Source organism: Hemiscyllium ocellatum, chromosome 8 (genome assembly GCF_020745735.1).
Source record: "Hemiscyllium ocellatum isolate sHemOce1 chromosome 8, sHemOce1.pat.X.cur, whole genome shotgun sequence".
Taxonomy (NCBI): Eukaryota; Metazoa; Chordata; class Chondrichthyes; order Orectolobiformes; family Hemiscylliidae; genus Hemiscyllium; species Hemiscyllium ocellatum.
Window position 1 is genome coordinate 110,773,985 of NC_083408.1, and position 20,356 is coordinate 110,794,340.

The 20,356-nt window shown below is 39.9% G+C and overlaps 1 protein-coding gene across 3 annotated transcripts in view; it reads right to left on the reverse strand.

Moving 5' to 3' along the window:
- The window catches only part of ttc7b (tetratricopeptide repeat domain 7B), a 351,966-nt gene that overhangs the window by 241,974 nt on the left and 89,636 nt on the right, over positions 1 to 20,356 (reverse strand). For all 3 annotated transcript variants that reach the window (XM_060829465.1, XM_060829463.1, XM_060829466.1), the window contains exon 6: positions 583 to 661. In XM_060829465.1, the coding sequence (XP_060685448.1) occupies positions 583 to 661 (79 nt within the window). The remainder of the gene's footprint in view (positions 1 to 582; positions 662 to 20,356) is intronic.

Here is a 20,356-nt window from a genome sequence, read left to right on the forward strand (position 1 = left end):
GGAATCATATTGGACTTGATACATGACCTCTCACCACAGATGCTGCCACACCTGCCGAATTCCTCCAACGCTTTCTGTTTCAGTTCTCCAGAATTTGTAGCACTTTGCTTTTAATCAATGCAGTTTTGTTTGGATAGTAGAATTTTGAATCAGTTCAACTTATGAAGGATGGAAGGTGGACTGCCAGCAGTAACCAGTGACCCGTGCTGGAAATTGCATGTTGACTCAATTATAATGTTATTCACGGCAGAGCCTGTTGACACACAAGTTGATAGATGAACAACAATGTGGGCAAAGTGCCAGCAGACAGCTAATGACTTTGGAACTGTATGCCAGCAGCTACAGAGGGGAGTAATATTGGAGATAGGGGATCAATTCCTTTTCTGTACTAAAATGATATATCGTGCAATTATGCAATTAGCTAGAATGTGACAATACTGCCCAGGTAGCCCATTTCAGCATCAGACTATTAACCAGTGATTAATAGAGCAAACAATCTGTACATAGCTCTGTGGCAGGTATCAGATCGGCATCATATTTATTTATGGTGTCCAATACTGTGGAACATGTCTGGTTACTCACCATTCGCAAATTCTGTGTGGTCCTCGTTTCCACGGCCCTCAAAATTTCTCGAAAGCGAGTAACTCCCCTTGTTAAATTTCTGAATAGAATACAACACAAGAATTAGCAGGATAAACAACGTGCAATAATGAAATATATGTAAAATGATTTCACTTTTAAATTAGTAAAATACTACAACATCTGAGGAGTCTTAGAAAGTAACTGTGCCAAGTAACGATGAAAATGATGAAGAGTCACCAGACTTAAAACATGAAATTTGCTTTCTTCTCATATTCTGCCAGACCTGCTGTTGCTGTGTTTTGCATGGATATCTGTTTTTGAACCATCTTTACCTATTCTGGCCTATTAGTGACTTCAAACCCACACTAACGTGATTCACTCTTAATTGCTCTCTGAAACAGCCAATGAAGCCAGTTAGATCAAATCATTACAAAAATTAGAATAAAATCAGGCAGACCACTCAGCATCAAACTCAGCAATAAATCAACTGGGAGTCATGCATTTATTATTCTTCACTAGTTGCCTTTGAGAAAGCAGCAATCAGCTATCTCCTCGAGCAACTACATAATCTCTTCTAAACTCTTCCATCGGGCCGAAGATATAATAGCTTAAACACACATACCAACAGATTCAAGAACAGCTTCTTCCCCAAGATTATTAGACTTCTGAATGGACACCTCAAATTTTAAACTTAACGCTGATCCCGTTCTTTGTGCGCCATCTTTGTAGCCATAACATTTCATTACTCACTCTGTTCTAATACACTTTGTACGATCTGCCTTTACAGCACACAAAACAAAACTTTTCACCCTGTACCTAGGTACACAAGACATTAATAAATCGAATTTAAAAGTGTTGAATGAGTAAATGTGGTCACACAGTGCTGTTAGGTAAGGACATACAGAAATCAGAATGAGGTTCAATGTTTTTTTGGGCAAGGAAGGTGGAGGAGTGTATTCCTATGTGCCTATTACCCTTGTATTCTAGTGAGAGTGCCGAGATTAGAGTGATGCAGGAAATGCACAGCAGGTCAGGCAGCATTCGAAAAGCAGGAAACTCGAAATTTCGGAAGGAGCCCTTCATCAGGAGAGGCTGTGTTTGACAGGGGCTGCCAAGAAAACATTGGTAGGTTGCTGCAATACACTCTGTAACTAGTATACATTGCAGCCTCTAGTTAACACAACAGTACAATAAGTAGTTACACTTCAAAACATGAAAGTTTGAATCTGACAGTAGCAGGTAAGGGGGAAAAGTGCAGGATTACAACACTTGTGTTGACAAAATAAATCTGGGTGGATTGCAGCATCCTAACTACTACCTAAGATACTGGATGTAGGTTTGCTCGCTGAGCTGGAAGATTCATTTCCAGGCGTTTCGTCACCCAACTAGGTAACATCTTCTGGCAGGTAACATGAAGATGTTACCTAGTATGGTGACAAAACATCTGGAAATGAACCTTCCAGCTCAGCGAGCAAACCTACATCCAATACCTCTACCTGAGCTACAAATCTTCTCAAAACTCACTACCACCTAAGATAACTTGGAAGCCATATAATTTGAGCACCATATTAACGCTGTGGAATTAATTCAGCTGACCAAACAATTCCACTTTACAAGTCCATTCGGCTTTCATGTGCTGTCAAGAGGAAGGACAAAAGTTAACCGGTTCAATTTGCAAAACTCGGGTGTGTCCCTTTGGTGTTACAAAAAGCATGCTCTTACTGTAATAACTAACAGTTTGCATAGGCCCTTGAGCATTATATCATCCCAACTTTGATCATGAATTATTTTATTTTTATATCATTCTGCTCAAGAAGCAATGAAAACTCAATAGTGTTTGACTACAAGATCTGCCCCTATTCTCAACATGATGATCACTGTTATACTATCAAAGAAATTGCTAGCTGGTTCTGAATTAATCTCCCCTGCTCCACGTCAATGCATAAAATCAACAAAAGTGCTTTGATAACTCCAAGCTCTGATCACATTAACCTCAGATAAATAATTTTACAAAAAAAAATCCAACTAACCCTGCACATAGCAAATACCACTTTACCAGTCAAATGAGTGAATATTGGCATATTTCTCTTTAGACTCTCTTTTGTAGTTCTTACCATCTGTTTTGACAACCTTTGCACCTTCCCATTAGCAAGTACCCTATTGTTTTTTGTCAATTATCATGATCCCTACCTTTGCGTAAAGTGTAGAATTTAATTCCTAGTCATGAATCTAATGATCGTGGGGGATTTCAATATGCAGGTGGACTGGGAAAATCAGGTTGGTAGTAGATTGCAAGAAAAGGAATTTGCAGAATCCCTGCGAGATGGCTTTTTGGAGCAGCTTGTGTTGGAGCTCATTAGGGACCAGGCAATATGGGTTTAGTGCTGTGCAATGAGGCAGACTTGGTAAGGGAGCTTAAGGTGAAGGAACCCTTAGGAGACAGTGATCATAATACGATTGAATTTACTCTGCAATTTGAGAGGGAGAAGATAAAATCAAAGGTCATAGTATTATAGCTGAACAAAGGCAACTCTTGAGGCATGAGGGAGGAGCTGGGTAGAACTGACTGGGAGAGGAGCCTTACAGAAAAGATAGTGCAATGGCAAGGGTTCTGGGAGTAATTCAGGAGACACAGCAAAGATTCATCTCGAGGAAAAAGAAGCAAGATGCAGGGAGGATAAGGCAACCATGGCTGACTGGGAAAGTCAGGGACAGCATAACAGTAAATGAGAAAGCATGCGAAGTAGTGAAGAGTGATAAACTAGTGGACTGGGAAGCTTACAAAGACCAATAGAGGGCAACAAAAAAGAGGGAGAAGATTAAATACGAGAGTAAGCTAGCCAGTAATATAAAGGAAGACTGCAGAGTTTCTTTAGATATATAAACGGCAAAACAGAGGCAAAAGTGGACATTGGGCTGCTGGAAAATGACACTGGAGAGATAGTGATGGGGAACAAGGAAATGATTGAGGAACTGAATAATTAGTTCGCATCAGTCCTCACAGTGGAAGACAGGAGTAATTCCCCAAAACTTCAAGAAAGTTGGGAGGCAGAGCTGAATATGGTAGCCATTCTTCTAGAGCAGTAAGTCAATAGTCCGATGAGGGAAGGGACCATATTGGACCTGGTACTGGGGAATGAGCCAGGACAGGTGATTGAAGTTGCGATGGGGGGGTTTCTTTGGGAACAGTGACCACAATTCTGTAAGTTTTAGAATACTTGTAGATAAAGAAGAGAGTGGTCCTAAGGGAAGAGTACTAAAATGAGCCAAGGCCAATTATATTAAAATTACGCAGGAGCTGGGAAATGTGGATTGGACACAGCTATTTGAAGGGAAGTCCACATTTGGGATGTGGGAGGCTTTCAAAGATAGGTGCAGGATAGGCATGTCCCGTTGAAAACAAAGAATAGGAAGGGCAAGATCCATGAACCGTGGATGACAGGAGGAATTGTACAACTAGCCAAGAGGAAAAGGGAAGCGTACATAAGGCAGCTAAGAACAGAACGGGCCCTGGAGGAATATCGGAAGAGTAGGACAAGTCTTAAACAAGGAATCAGCGGGCTAAAAGGGATCATGAAATAGCTTTAGCGAGCAGAATTGAGGAAAATCCCAAAGCATTTTATTCTTATATAAGAAGCAAGCAGGTAACTGGAGAAAGGGTTGGTCCACTAAAAGATAATGAAGGAAGGCTGTGTGCCAAACCTGAGAGAATGAGTGAGATTCTGAATGATTACTTTGCATCAGTGTTCACTGAGGAGAGGAACATGATGAATCTTCAGATTAGAGATAGACGTTCGATTAGTCTGGATCACATTGACATAAGTCAGGAAGATTTGTTGGGTATGCTAGAGGTTATTAAGGTGGACAAATCCCCAGGACTGGTTGGGATTTATCCCAGGTTGCTGAGGGAGGCGAGAGAAGAAATAGCTGGGGCTCTGACAGATATCTTTGTGGCATCCTTAAATACAGGTGAGGTGCTGGAGGACTGGAAGGTTGCCCATGTTGTCCCCCTGTACAAAAAGGGTAGTAGGGATATTCTGGGTAACTACAGACCAGTGAGCCTGACGTCGGTGGTGGGGAAGTTGCTGGAGAGGATACTGAGGGATAGGATCTACTTATATTTAGAAAAGAATGAGCTTATCAGTGATAAGCAACATGGCTTTGTACAGGGAGATCATGCCTTACCAACTTAGTAGAGTTCTTCAAGGAAGTGACCAAGTTGTTAGATGAAGGAAGGGCTGTTGATGTCATATACATCGACTTTAGTGAGGTGTTTGATAAGGTTCCCCATTGTAGACTAATGGAGAAAGTGAAGTCACATGGTGTGCAGGGTGTTCTAGCTCGGTGGATAAAGAACTGGTTGAGCAACAGGAGAGAGTAGTAGTTGAAGGGAGTTTCTCGAAATTATGAAAGGTGACCAGTGGTGTTCCACAGGGGTCAGTGCTAGGGCCACTGTTGTTTGTAATATACATAAATGATCTGGAATAGAGCACTGTTGGTATGATCAGCAGTCTGCAGATGACACAAAGATTGGTGAGTAGCAGAAAGCATAAGGGACTGTCAGAGAATACAGGAGGATATAGATAGACTGGAGAGTTAGGCGAAGAAGTGGCAGATGGCTTTCAATCCAGACAAATGTGAGGTGATGCATTTCAGCAAGTCTAATTCTACAGCGAATTATACATTGACTCGGGAAAGGTTGATGGGCAGAGAGATCTGGGAGTGCAGGTCCATTGTACCTTGAAGGTTGCTGCACAGGTGGATAAAGTGGTCAAGAAAGCATATAGTATGCTTGTCTTCATTGGACGAGGTATTGAGTATAAGAGCTGGCAGGTCATGTTGAAATTGTACAAGACTTTGGTTCGGCCACATTTAGAATACTGTGTACAGTTCTGGGCGCCACATTACCAAAAAGATGTGGACACTTTGTAGAGGGTGTCGAGAAGGTTTACAAGGACGTTGCCTGGTATGGAAGGTGCTAGCTATGAAGAGAGGTTGAGTAGGTTAGGTTTGGTTTATTTTCACTAGAAAAAAGGAGATTATGGGGGGGGGACCTGATTGAGGTTTACAAAATCATGAAGGGTATAGACTGGGTGGATAGAGACAAGCTTTTTCCCAGGGTGAAGGATTCAATAACAAGAGGTCATGATTTCAAGGAGAGAGATGGGAAGTTTAAGGGGAATACATGCAGCAAGTACTTCACACAGAGGGTGGTGGGCATTTGGAACTTTGCAGAGGTGGTAGAGGCAGGCATGGTAGATTCAATTCAGATGCGTTTGGACAGATGCATGTGTAGGTGGGGAGCAGAGGGATACAAATGCTTAGGAACTGACCAACAGGTTTAGACAGTACATTTGGATCGGCTCAGGCTTGGAGGGCTGAAGGACCTGTTCCTGGGCTGTAAATTTTCTTTGTTCTTTGTATTACCAAGGAGAAGGTGCTAGAAAAATTGAATGGCCTGAAGGTGGATAAATCACCTGGACTAGATGGACTACACCCCAGAGTTCTAAGGAAGATAGCTGAAGAGATAGTGGAGGTGTTGGCAGTGATCTTTCAGGAATCACTAGAATCAGGGAGGGACCCAGCAGACTGGAAATTCTCTAACATGACACCCAGTTTAAAAAAAGAAGTGAGGCAAAAGATGAAAAATTACAGACTGATTAGCTGAACCTCGGTCGTGGGAAAGATCCTGGAATCCATTATGAAGGAAGCAATTTCTGAATATTTGGAAGTGAATGGTGAAATAGGGCAAAATCAGCATGGTTTCATCAAGGGATGGTCATGCCTGACACATCTGCTAGAATTCTTTGAGGAAGTAATGAGCAGGTTCGAGACCAAGGAGAGTCAATGGATATTATCTATCTGGAATTCAAGAATGCTTTTGACAAAGTTCCGTGCAGGAGGCTACTGAGTAAAATAAGGGTTCATGGTGTCAGAGGCCAGGTGCTAGCATGGATAGAAGCTTGGTTGTCTTGCAGAAAACGAAGTCTGGATAAAAGGGTCCTTCTTGGGATGGCAGCCAGTGACAAATGGTGTTCTGCAAGGCTCAGTGTTGGGCCTACAAGTTTTCATTTATACATTTAATTATTTGGATGAAGGAATGGAGGGCATTCTGGCTAAGTTTGCAGATTATACAAAGATAGGTAGAGGGACAGGTAACACTGAGGAGGCAGGGAGGCTGCAGAAGGATTAGGAGACTGGGCAAACAAGTGGCAGATGGAATACAACTTGGGAAATTGTGAAATCATGCACTTTGGTCGGAAGAGGAGAGACATGGACGATTTTCTAAATGGGGAGAAAATTCAGAAGACTGAAGTGCAGAGAGGCTTGGGAGTTCTAGTCAAGGACGATCTAAAGGTAAACTTGCAGGAGAGTCAGTAGTTAGGAAGACAAATGCAATGTTGGCATTTATTTTAAGAAGATTTGAATATAAAAGCAGGGATGTATTTCTGAGGTTCTAGAAGGTTCTGGCCAGACCACATGTGGAGTATTGTGCACAGGTTTGGGCCCCATATCTCAAGAAGGATGTACTGGAGCGTGTTCATAGGATATTCACAAGAATGATCCAAGGAATGAAAAGATTAACATATGAGGAAGGTTTCAGGGCTCTGGATTTGTACTCAATGGAGTTTGACAAGCGGGGATTGAATTGAAACATACAGAATACTGAATGGTCTGAACTGAGTTGATCCTGGGAAGATGCTTCCAGTGGTAGAGACCCGAGGGCAGAGCTTAGAGTAAAGCTTTGGGCGGCACGGTGGCACAGTGGTTAGCACTGCTGCCTCACAGCGCCGGAGACCTGGGTTCAATTCCTGACTCAGGCAATCGACTGCGTGAAGTTTGCACATTCTCCCCGTGTCTGCGTGGGTTTCCTCCGGGTGCTCCGGTTTCCTCCCACAGTCCAAAGATGTGCAGGTTAGGTGAATTGGCCAGGATAAATTGCCCATAGTGTTAGGTAAAGGTGTAAATGTAGGGGTATGGGTGGTTGCGCTTCAGTGGGTCGGTGTGGACTTGTTGGGCCAAAGGGCCTGTTTCCACACTGTAAGTAATCTAATCTAATCTAAAGGGTACACCTTTTAGGACGGAGGTAAGGAGAAGTTTCTTCAGCCAGAAAGTGGTGAATTGATGGAATTCATTGCCACAGAAGACAATGGAGACCAGGTCATTGAGTATATTTAAGACTGAGAAAGATAGCTTCTTGAGTATTAAGAGGATCAAGTTTTATGGGGAGAAAGCAGGAGAATGGGGTTGAGAAAATGATCAGCCACGATTGAATGGCAGAACAGACGTGATGGGCTGAATGGCCTAATTTCTGTTCCTATGTCTTATGGTCATTTAGACCCATATTTAGTAATAGCCACCACATTATTCCTTCCAAGATGAATTTAGACCTGCAATTCATTCAATTTTTACAATGTGTGCTTGCATAAAGGATGGCTTTTGTGGGTCACATAGTCTAATTTGCCCTTCAGTCCAATGCAATCTTCACATGTTTATCTCCTCTTCCTGGTTTACCAATCTATGTGTAAACCATAACTTCTGACCACTCTGGTCTTAGTTCTTTTGCATTTAATCTATAAATAAAACAACTATTTTTTTCCTACCCGAGCATTCATCTCCGACACCCGAATCATAACCATTAACATTTTCGCCCAAAACTCTAATGTCCATCCTAATATCACTGCTATCCTATCTCAATATTGATGTCAAATTTACATCACTTCTTCAACCATGTGCATTACATTCCTTACCTGCGTTAATTTTCACATGCATTACCTAATAATTCAGACCCCCATGTGTCGTTTCAAACTAGTTTGAGACATTTCTTATCCCGGCATCAGACTGACTATGTACTTATGGGCCCAAAAACCTGCTTATAAATAATGCTGTTTTTTTCCCCCCAGTTATTAAATCCTCTACTGCAAATGTGTTCCATCAAGACAGGTTCCTGGTGCACAGAGTCCCATACTGCACTCCAAATACACAATCTGTTCTTACTTTGATTTTATTTACATTTTTTTGTTTTTTTTTCTCTATAAGTTAAAATTTTACCTCAAAACTATATCAACCGCTCCAAACCTTAGAGGCAAAAATGCAGCAATTCTTCCCTTCTTGTACTGAATTCTCCCCTCGAATTTCGTATTTGTGAGAATTGGCCTGATGAGCTCAAGATTAAAAAAGAATTTTGCCAAGGTGTGCCTTTTTTTCCAGAAAATAACCAGTTTCTGATTTACAAAACCACTAACGGTCTGCTCATAGAACTTACCCACACACCCTCCATTCCTCCTGCACCATGCCTTGTCGACCTCCTTCACTTTCAGAGTTAGATGAATTTAAAAACTTTTGTTTAAAAAGTTACCTCTCAAACTTCATAAGCTTTACACAGCATAAATTGTACTTATGGTATTGTTTCAACTTTTCTTTTGTCTCTCACTGAAGTTAATATTTTCGACCTGTATCCAGATCTCTGTTACAGCTGCTCTAACTTGTGACTAAGAACTGTTCATGGATAGCGCACTTTGATTTGTTCTCTTTTCGATGTTGCTGGCTTCTAATCATCTCTATTCTACACTGCTGCACAACAGCGATAAGAAAGATGTCTTGCAAGCGACTGCGAGATTGAGTATCAGGGGTCAGCTGTGATTCCTCAATCAGACAGATTGTTGACACTTACTGCCAAGGGCTCAGACATGAAGCATAACCAAGTTCAACAACGCGATGGACAGCATCCAACATCCATGAAAATATATTCCAATACAGATCAGTATAGTAGAAAAGAAAATTAGATAGATAAATTTAAGTCCTGAATTTAGCTATCTGCATACTCCAAAACTGTTCTTGAACATTTTAAACACAATGACCAAAATGAATGGTATAATCTTGATTACATCTGTAAGTCAAGTATGAGACAGCTTTGGTATTTACATAATATTCGTGTTGTTACATTGAATGCTTGTAGTTTACAGACAAGCAAAGGTTGGAAGGCACTAAGGGTGATTCTATAGAACACAGTTCTAGGCCTAAGGGTTTGTAAGATGTACATTTTAAACAATAACACTTCTACATCAACCTATAACCTAAAAATGTAGCCACTAGATTAAATCCACGCTATGTTTGTTGTACCAAAGACCATGAAAGCCATACCACTCAGCAAAAATAAATCTTCCAAACAAAAGGGCTCATTCTATTCAATGGACCTGTACCGCATGGCCAGGTTTGAAGAAAAAAAGTAATGGAATACAGACTGAATAAAATAAGGGACACTGGAAAGAAGAATGATCATCATGGCAGAGGAGAAAAGAAACTATGAACTGCATAGACTACTAAGCAATTTTGAAATAATTTCAGAACTTTACCATCAGATTTACACAACACATCACTTTTATCTGTACTTTTTAAAACTTCATTTACAGGATAAGGCCATTGCTGGCTAGGTCGGTATCCATTGCCCATCCTTAATTGCCTACAGGCCAGTTAAGAGTCAACCACATTGCTGTGGGTCTGGAGTTACATGTAGGTCAGACCAGGTAAGGACTTGAGCAATAAGAAATTCACCTGCAATTATTGCCAATGTTCCACAGTTGTCCAATGTCCCCCTGAAATTTCAATCCTAACTCATTGCTCACTTTTTTCCCTTTTTGAATAAGCTAGACCGCTTTTATCAGAAGTTAGGTATCTGCATTCACTATTTGGTAACATAACCAACTCTTCTAATCTCAATCAAGCCTGCTTAATTCTGTAATTGGGATTATATACAAAACCAAACAGCCAGCTGACATCTTCATCATCATTGCTTTCAACATGTTTTAAAAACCTCTGGTCTCTGTGAAACTGATCACACAGAAGATTAAACACCTGCAGGTGAAGATTACCTGAACTTCTCTATCATTTTGCACACCATTACTTGAGAAGTCCTATTCCACCAACTTGGCTTGGGAATCAGCTGCTAATATGCAAGAACATAATTGCTCTGAAGAGTGTTCAGAGATGTTGCCAGGGATGGAGAACTGTAGCTACGAGGACAGATTGGGAGGCTGGAGCGGTTTGCTTTCAAACATAGAAAGCTAACAGGTGACATGATTGAGGTATACAAAGCTGTGAGTAGAGATAGAGCAGACAGGAGGGAATCTGTTTCCCTCAGCAGAGTTCAAAAACCAGGGGTCATAGATTCAAGCTAAGTGGCAGAAGAATTAGATGGAGTGTGAGGAAACTTTTTTTATGCAGAGCATGGTGGGTGGAATTTGCTGTCTGAGTTGGTAGTGGAGGCAGATACCTAACACCCTTCTAAAAAGTACCTGGATCTGAACCTTACAGGCTGTAAGCTGCAGAGCTATGGGCCGAGAAGCTGGGATTAGAAAGTGCGCCTGGGTGTCTGTGAGTCAGCATAAACAAGATGACCAGAATGGCCCCCTTCTGTGTTGTATCATTCCTATAGTTCCCTTAACACTATGGGATGCTTTTCATTTTACATTTTTTTCCCTGCCAAGGAGAAGTGCCAGCATTATAAACAGAACTAAACTGTATCTGGTGTAATGGTATGGGATCAGAGGTGCTTATTAAGGTATCTCTACACTGAAATGAATCAACCAGTTCTTTCCATCCATGTTCCTGTTTGTAAATTCGCCAGTTTATATTGTTCTGGCAGCACACCAGGACAGCTGTGTATGAGCAGTTTGCACAATGTCACATTTGTTCTTACAAGTCTATGCATAGACCATCCCTCATGTCAAGATGATAATGTTAAAATCAGTTCACTGATCTAAATGTGCAGGTTGAGAGCACAGTTCATTCACAGTTAGAACAAAAATATTAGCACTATAATACAAATTAGTTATTGTCGCATAGTAAAAACATTTACATTTCAGTAATATGGAAATTCACCAAAGAGTTAATAAAGGATTACCACTTAGACAGATGAATATCAATACTATGACCAAATTGAGAATCTAAATGTGGCTCATAGCACAAAGAAAATAACAACGCTATTTGATAACAGAAACTCAACATCACAATGAAAAGGCCTTTTCTCTTTTAATGAGTTTCAATGGGAGCCTCATTGTTTTAATGAAAATGGTGTAAATGATAAAAATATGCTCTACAATTTATGGAATTAAGATGGGAGAATTGGAGAACCCACAAGTGCAATACGTTTCATTTCTTGTTTCCCAGAACAGAGACAGAGTCACTATTTGGCTGCAAAAATAGTTTTTGTTATTCACTTGCGGGACGTGGACATCGCTGGCTAGCCAGTGTTTTATTGCCTGCCCATAGTTACCCTTGAGAAGGTGGGGTAAGCAGCCTTTTTGAACCGCTGCAGTCCACAAGCTGTAGGTTGACCCACAATTCCCTTAGGGAGAGAATTCCAGAATTTTGACCCAGCAAGAGTGAAGGAAAGGTATTATATTTCCAAGTCAGGATGATGAGTGCCTTGGAGAGGTATTTGCAGGTGATGGTGCTCTCATGTATCGTGTTTTCATGTACCCTTGTCCTTCCAGATGGAAGTGTTCGTATGTTTGGAAGGATCTTTTATGAATTTCTGCAGTGCATCTTGAGGATAGTACACACTGCTGCTACTGAGCGTCAGTGGTGGAGGGAGTGGATGCTTGTAGATGTGTTGCCAATCAAGCTAGCTGCTTTACCCTGGATGGTGTCAAACTTCTTGAGTGTTGTTGGAGCCGTATCCTTCAATGAAAGAAGGGAGTATTCCAATATACTCCTGACTTATGCCTTTAAATTGTGGGATTTTGGTGGAATTGAAGCCAATTGTTCTTTCTTTTTGCGAACGGGGACTAAGAGAGTCACCTTGTCTGTAACCTCTACTATCTTAAGATAGGTATCTTCCTGAAGACTGCTATTTAACTAACTTTATTAGTCAGCTGATAGTTCTGAATGACAAACAGTTATAACCTCTCAGTTCTGGTCAACCTTCAGGAAAATGTTGAACAAGCTTCAAGAAACAGGAAGCCAATAGATTGCACAAGATGTCTTTAAACATATGAAATTATGTATTGGGTCAAACACAGAGAAGATGCTAGTCTCAAGTTTCAAAACATAACTGTCAGATCGTCTCCAATAAATTCAATCAGGAATTCAGGAGAAACATCTTTACCCAGAAAGTGGTTAGTTTTGGAAAATGCAACCCCAAGGGATGTTTGAGATGAATAGATGCATTTGAAGATAAACTAGATAAGGATATGCAGCAGAGGGAATAGAAGAGAGATCAGAGGGCAAGGCGAAGTAAGGTAGGAGGAGACTTGTGTAGCAGACAAACATCAACAGAGTCTCGTTACATCAAATGACCTATTTCAATACTGTAAATTCAAAGCAATTCTATACAAAAATGAATTGCTATGTTGAACCAGCTGGCTGGCTCTCAGCAGACATATGTCACAGACTGCTGAAATGCAGCTCTATGTTATATTGCTGATGTTTCTCAGTAAGAAAACAATCCCAAAATATACTGTATCTACAGCTTGTTAGCTAGGCAACTGACATTAGTATTGACTGAAAAACATAATGCTAACAAGCTGATGCATATTCAGTGTGATCTTATTACTGTGAAAGGCATGAAGGCCAGTTCTGTAGCAAGCTGTACAATAGCTACAACTGTTTACTGCACAAACGTTGGCACTAGCAATTTAATTTCAATACATTGAACCATGTACACCAGTAATTGCGAACAGACCAAGTGACAAATGCTGAGATGATATATGGAACAATTAGAAAAATGACAGTAGCCCAAGTCTCATGAATTCAAAACCCAACCATGGCATGATGTGAAATGAAGTTCAGTAAATCTGACACCAGAAAATGGCCATGAAAAATACCAAATTGGTACAAAAATGGATGCGGTTCTGTAACATCCTTCAAGGGGGTGAAATTTGCCACTGTTTGGGCTGGCCTTCATGCAACTCGAGCACCACATTAGGTGGTTGACACACAATGCTTCATGGCCAATAGGCTAGTGAACTATCCAAACAATTTAATAAGGATTACGCCAGGGCTGAAAATGTGGATATTGTTGGGGATTTAAAAAAAGCAATGAAATGTGGATACTGGAAATCAGAAATAAAAACATAAATTGCTGGGAAAACTCAAGAACCTGGCAACATCTGTGGAGAGAAGTCAGAGTTAACATTTCGGGTCCAGGGACTCTTCTTTGGAATCTATGCAGATGCTGCCAGATCTGAGCAATTTCTGTTTTTGGATATTCTTGGAGCTTAAAAATTGGAGAATAGCACCTGTTTGTGGGGAGGAAGAGCATCAATTATAGGGAAGACTAGCAAAAAAATTAATGAAGGTTGAAATGAGTGAAAATACAAATGATAATGAGCATCTGCCTGGAGAGGGAGGATGGTAAAGAAGAGGAGACAATAAACTAGAAAATGTCTTTAGGAAGGATGATTGAAAGAAACAAACAGAAAGTGAGCATGAACACTTTAAGGGGGGGGGGGGGGGGCAATGCCCTAATGGTATTAACGCTGGATTATTAATGTTCTGGGGACCCAGGTTCAAAACACCATGGCAGATGATGGAATTTGAATTAATTTAAAAATCTGGATTTAAGCGTCTAATGAAGACCATGGATCCATTATTGATTGCCAATTCACTTCTTGGAAGAAAACAGCTATCCTTACCGGATCTGGCTTTCAGCGACTCCAGACCCACAGCAATGTGGTTTACTCTTAACTGCCTAGATGTTGGTCTACCCTGCAATACCCACATCCCATGAATGAATTCTTTTCAAAAAACTTATGAACCAAGAAGTTTTCAATTTTATTGAATTTGAAAATTTAAAATTTATGGTATTTGGATTCTAAATTTAAACTGGAGATATACAATTCGACATTGGATTTTAAGCCATATATCTGCTTCATCATTAACAGCGTGTCAGTTTGAACATTAAGTAACATTTGAAATCAGTTAGCAAGAAAGGCAATTCAAGCTGTAATAACAGTGTATATTTATCATTTGGGAATTTGTATTTTAAAGTACAGAAAAATGTATTTTAGTTTTAGTTCTGTGATCATGAAAGAGAGTTCAGAAAGTGAAATGAAATTTTTTTCCAATAAAGTATGTTAAATGTCTCAATCAGCTACCTGGGTAGTTAATTAATGAAGTGTTTATAAAGTTAAAGGTTTTTAAGACCTGCACAGACTACATTGCTGGGGCCACAATTAGGTTCAGTTATGAAGTAAAGTGTCATATGAGCAGAGCAGCAGTTCAGTTTGTAGTTGGCCAGGCTTTCAGAGCTCGAAATTCGTTGTAACTTTGTTTTATCAGTTTAAGTGGACAGGACTTTTTAAATAAAATTCTGTAAGGAAACTTCAGTGAAGTTGGCAGTATTTGGGGGGGGGGACATTAGAGAGCACTGTATTTGGTGAACATATAGAAAGTTGCCAGAATACTTGCACCATATATTGATTCCAGCTGATGTTATAATGGACAAGTCAGATCCCAGACTGAAATCTGGCTTACTAGATCATTTTTTTAATATATATTTAACATGGTGGTCTCTCACTGAAACACGAGTAGGCTATGCTGCAGGTTTGGATTAACAATAAAACAGAGGTTTATCATACAAAGGAAACGAAGATAAAATATAACAAGTATAGCTTTTTCCACAGTTTGAAGGATTTCAAAACGCAGGACAATACAAAATCCCAACACCATTTATTTACAATACTTGACACCAGTTGGACCACCTGACCTCAACTAAAAACAATGGCAGAAACAGCACTATCGAACCTGCAAAGTTCTCCTTATGAATATCTGGGGCAGCTGTCAAAATTGGAAGAGCTGTCTCTAGTTAAGCAACAGCCTAATGTACTCATAATCATGGAATTATACCTTACAATGCTCCACCATCATATCCATGGATATATCTTTGCCAGGTCAGTTTTGCTGATGGGACGAGTTTGTGCCACAATGGTATACAGTCAGGAGAGTTGCCCAGGGAGCTCTCAACTGGACCCCATAAAGTTCATTACTTCAGGTCAAACATGAGTAAGGAAACCTCCTACTAATAACCATATACCACCTTTCCTCAGCTGATAAATTAGTGTTCCTCCATGTTGAACAATATTTGGAGGAAGCATGGAGGGAATGGGATACTGAGATTGCATGATCAGTCATGAGTGTATTGAATGGTGTTTCAGACTCAATGGGTCGAATGGCCTACTCCTGCACCTAATTTCTATGTTTCTAATATCACTGGAGCTATACTAATGTTTTTCCAGTACTTTTCTCATCCGCAACAAGGACTAATCAAAGATTTCATTTTTCACATATATATGACAAAGCAATCATCAGAGATATTATGTCAGGACGCTCCTCAGCAATCTAATTTGCCACTGATATATTTTCTTACAAGTGCTCCACTAGATTTACTTGAGTATTGGTGATAATAGATGTTTTGAGTGTTTGGAGTAAAAGTGTACACTTCCTTCAGAACCTTGATGTTTCCCAAAGGAGAAATTAGAATCCAGTGCACTGGACCTTAAAATCATTATTAATAATATTGCCTCCCCAATGAATCTCATTCACAAGATAGTTTAATGCTGCTTCTGCTAGAACAGAGGCAAAAAAATAGTACATGCTGAGTTACAGTAGTAAAGAGATTACCAAGTGGTTCCATCAGCAGCTTGTGAAGATGACCTTTTCCTTTCAGTGATACAGTCCACTTTATTCCAGTGTCATGTTGACCTGTGTCTGGTTTCATGCTGTACTTGTAACATAACTCCAGTACAATGGAGAAAGATTGATTCATATTGTTTCTGTGGTTGTAATGTAAATGATCTTTCAGGAAAATTTTGTGATGGCATCCATCCATCTACCTTAGGGATCTGTGTCAATTCTGTACTGAACATGGTCTGTTATGGCTGTAAAGGTCAATGTATGAATGGCAATCCCTTCACAGCTGGCACAGATAAATAACATTGGCTTGAAGTTGACGAAAGGTTTTTCCTTTCATGCTATTCGTTCATTTCTTCTATCTTTTGCATTTCCCACACCCCCCAAGATTGCTTGCCTCTAGCAGTCTGGCAGTGAGGACTTTGAACGCATTTATTCTGATTCTAACCATGTTTGGCTCACATGACTCAGCCAACACAGTCACTGGAAGAGTACATTGGCTATTAGTGCACATTGCTGTACATCCATATTCGGTTTTCGGTCTTGTCAGGTGCTATCCAAATTTCTTCTGTGGTAGTGGAGGTAGAATCTGTTCAGTCATTTTTCTTGACTTCTCTAAGTTGTCCCTGCTTACCTTCTGTGAAGCAGAGCTTTAGTTCTCAGCACCCCCCATTATAGGTTAACCTCAATATCAGAGGTAAAAACAATGACTGCAGATGCTGGAAACCAGATTCTGGATCAGTGGTGCTGGAAGAGCACAGCAGTTCAGGCAGCATCCAAAGTGCACTGCCTGAACTGCTGTGCTCTTCCAGCACCACTGATCCATAACCTCAATATCAATCATAATACATGAACATGTGATTTTGGAGGAAACAATTACATGCAGTCTATCTTAGTAATTGGTTTACCATCTCTTTCCAAGTCTTTTGAAGACAAAGAAAATTAATGTCATCTGAAAATAGTTTTTTCCATCAACATCAAAAGCCACACATTAGAAATGTGCAGAGAGGCATGTGCATCAAAAGTTTTAGTGGAAAATCAACTAGTTAAATTAGGTATGGCTTCTAAGATTTGAAATCTAGAAAATGGTGAATCCAAGGGGTTAGATTATTCATAATAGATTATACACTTTAAATACAAATTGCTTTCATATAGAAGGGATACAGTCTGTAGGTTAATCAGATAAATAAGACAAGCTGCTGCAATGCAGATTTCTGCATCAATAAAATGTCAATCCATCTTTAGTTAAAGATCCTACAGAAAGCAAAGAAAAGCAATATTATTTGTTCTATTTGTTATGAACCAAGATTAGAGTAGTGTCAGAAAAGCACAGCGGGTCAGGCAGCATCTGGGAGCAGGAAAATCAATGTTTCATGCAGAAGCCCTTCATCAGGAACCTCTAACCTCGACTCTAATCTTCAGCATCTGCAGTACCCACTTTCACCTGTTATGAACCATGACTGCCAGTATTGCTATTTAATATCTTGTTAAATCTCAGTGCATTCACACAGTTTTGAAATCAAGGATCATCGTGCTATCCAATATTTAGCTCATTCTTTCATTTTGGTGGAATTCCTCAGTTCTCAGTCTCAACATAGGTTTAAACTTGTGCATTAAAACAAAGTCATTAATTACTTGCCCCCTCCCTCTTGCATTACCTAAATCTTTGTCTCTCAAACAATTCTAAAAAAATTAAACTAGCCACTACTTGTATGCAAAGTGGCTACCATGTTTCCCTCATTTATAGCACTAGCTACACTTCAAAAGTAAATTTAAAACTAAAGCAAAATTTTCCAGATGCAAGAAATCTGAATTTATAATAGAAAATACTGGAACACTCAGCTCAGCCCACCTCCATGACCAGAGATAGTCAATTACTGTTTGTGATAGAATTGTCTATTTGTAAGCTGATTTTGTCCTGAGCAAGCCAACAATCTATTACAGGTAACATTTATGGAACAGATAGTTCCAAGATATGCTAGGCACCTTGCAACAGGGAAAGACTTATTTTCAGTAAGAAGGATTTTCAGTAACTAACTGGGCAGTTTGTGGATCACTGAAGATGAGTTCTGAGATTACTGGCAATTGGATAAGGCAGTGAATATGGGAGAGAGAAACAGATACCAACTTGTTAATTAGTGCTTTCATTACCTCTACTGCTGAAAGTGTGCCTGAAAGTCTGGCTGGCGTTTTTATTCAAGCCTCCAGTGAACTATGTTGTTATTCAGTTCAACATTTATTACAATTACGACGATTCAAGTTAACCTTATCTCCTTACAAGTGTGGTGCTTGAAAAGCGCAACAGGTCAGGCAGCAGCCAAGGATTCACAGAATCTCTCGTGTGGAAACAGACCATTTGGCCCAACAAGCCCACATCAACCCTCCAACCAGTACCCATCCAGACTAATTCTCCTATCCCATTACTCTACATTTACCCTTGACTAATGCACCTAAACTACACATCCCTGAATACTAGGAGAAATTTGGCATAGCCAATTCACCTAACCTGCACATCTCTGGACTATGGAAGGAAACTGGAGCACCAGCAGGAACCCACGCAGACACGGAAAGAATGTGCAAACTCCACACCAACAGGCTGGAATCAAATGCAGATCCCTGGTGCTGTGAGGCAGCAGTGCTAACCACTGAGTATTAGCCCTTCACCAAGAATCATGATGCTGACTCTCCTGCTCCTTGGATGCTGCCTGACCTGCTGTGCTTTTCCAGTGTCATACTTTTCAACTCTGATCCCCAGCATCTGCAGTCCTCACATCCTGATAAGTCAATTCTATTACTGAAGAAAATGGAATTTAAGTGTTCAATGCACTAACTTATTTTGCAGTTCTGTGAATCTCAAAAGATACAAAGCAGTCATATTTGACTTTTATTTTGCACTGTTTGCACATGAATATCTTTCAACCTTGAGTGTGACATGAAATACTGTAGATACAGAATAATTAATTGTCTTGAGTTTTCAATGCAGTGTGATGGTTTGAAGCTAACATCTGTTGGCCAAAGTTTGGGAACGGAAACAGCTGTAATGTTGGATGTTTGGTGAATTATGGGTATACCATCCTTCGATTCATCAGTCATATAGAGTTTACATGTTGTCCTCTCCAATGTAAACAATCTCATTTCACCTGTGCCACTAACATAAACCGTCTGCTCTAAGGCTTTTCGATGATCTGTTGACCAAACAATGGAGGATCATGGCACCATCTGGGCACAGCTGCCCAGACTGAAAAGAACGGCTGCCTCTGTCTCATGCATTTTTAATTCCTGTCACTTAGATCAGGAACTGAGTAGAGTAGGGGTGGCTGCAGAAATTGAATATATTCGCTCACACTGAACTACATTGGTCCAAGATTCAATCTATTTTGCTTGTCATCTACCTTTTATCACTCATTCAATCAGTATCCGAGGCATGGGATTCAATTGTCTCCGCAGCTGGGTTATATCATACAAAAATAAATCAAGCATTTTAATAACAATGTTAGATTTGAGGCTTGATTCAGCAAGAAAAGCTTTCCAATATTTGTCAGCTATGATCTATGCATCTCTGATTTTTATTATTTTGAATCAGAATGTACAATTCTCCACAGACAGATTAATGCAAATAATAAAATTTTAGGTTTACGACTGAGTTTTAATAATTGAAGAACACCAAAGCAGAGGAGCAGCACACATGCGTTAGTGTATATATACATTAATGACACTAACCTATAAAGGAGAACGTTTGTAAGTAATCATTGATGGACAGTATTAGATCAAAGAAACTGACACTTAATAGTGCTTGTTTCCACCAAAACATAAGAACCTATTTCTCAACACTGGAGTGAGCCATTCCTGCACATATTGATTAGATGAAGATTTTAATTGTTTACAGTTTCATAAACTTGGGAACTTGAAATTAATTTCTGCTTTCATTTCAGAATTCCAGCATGATGTATTTTGATTTTGTACTGTTATGTCACAAAGGCTAGAAACCAGAAGGAATAGGCCATTCAGCTCTTTTACCTCGCTCTGCAATTCAGTATGATCATGGCTGATACTCGATCTCAATACCTTAGTTCCACTTTCTTCCCAAACCCTTTGATGCCTTTAATATCTAAAAAAAAACAAACCTTTTTGAATATATTAA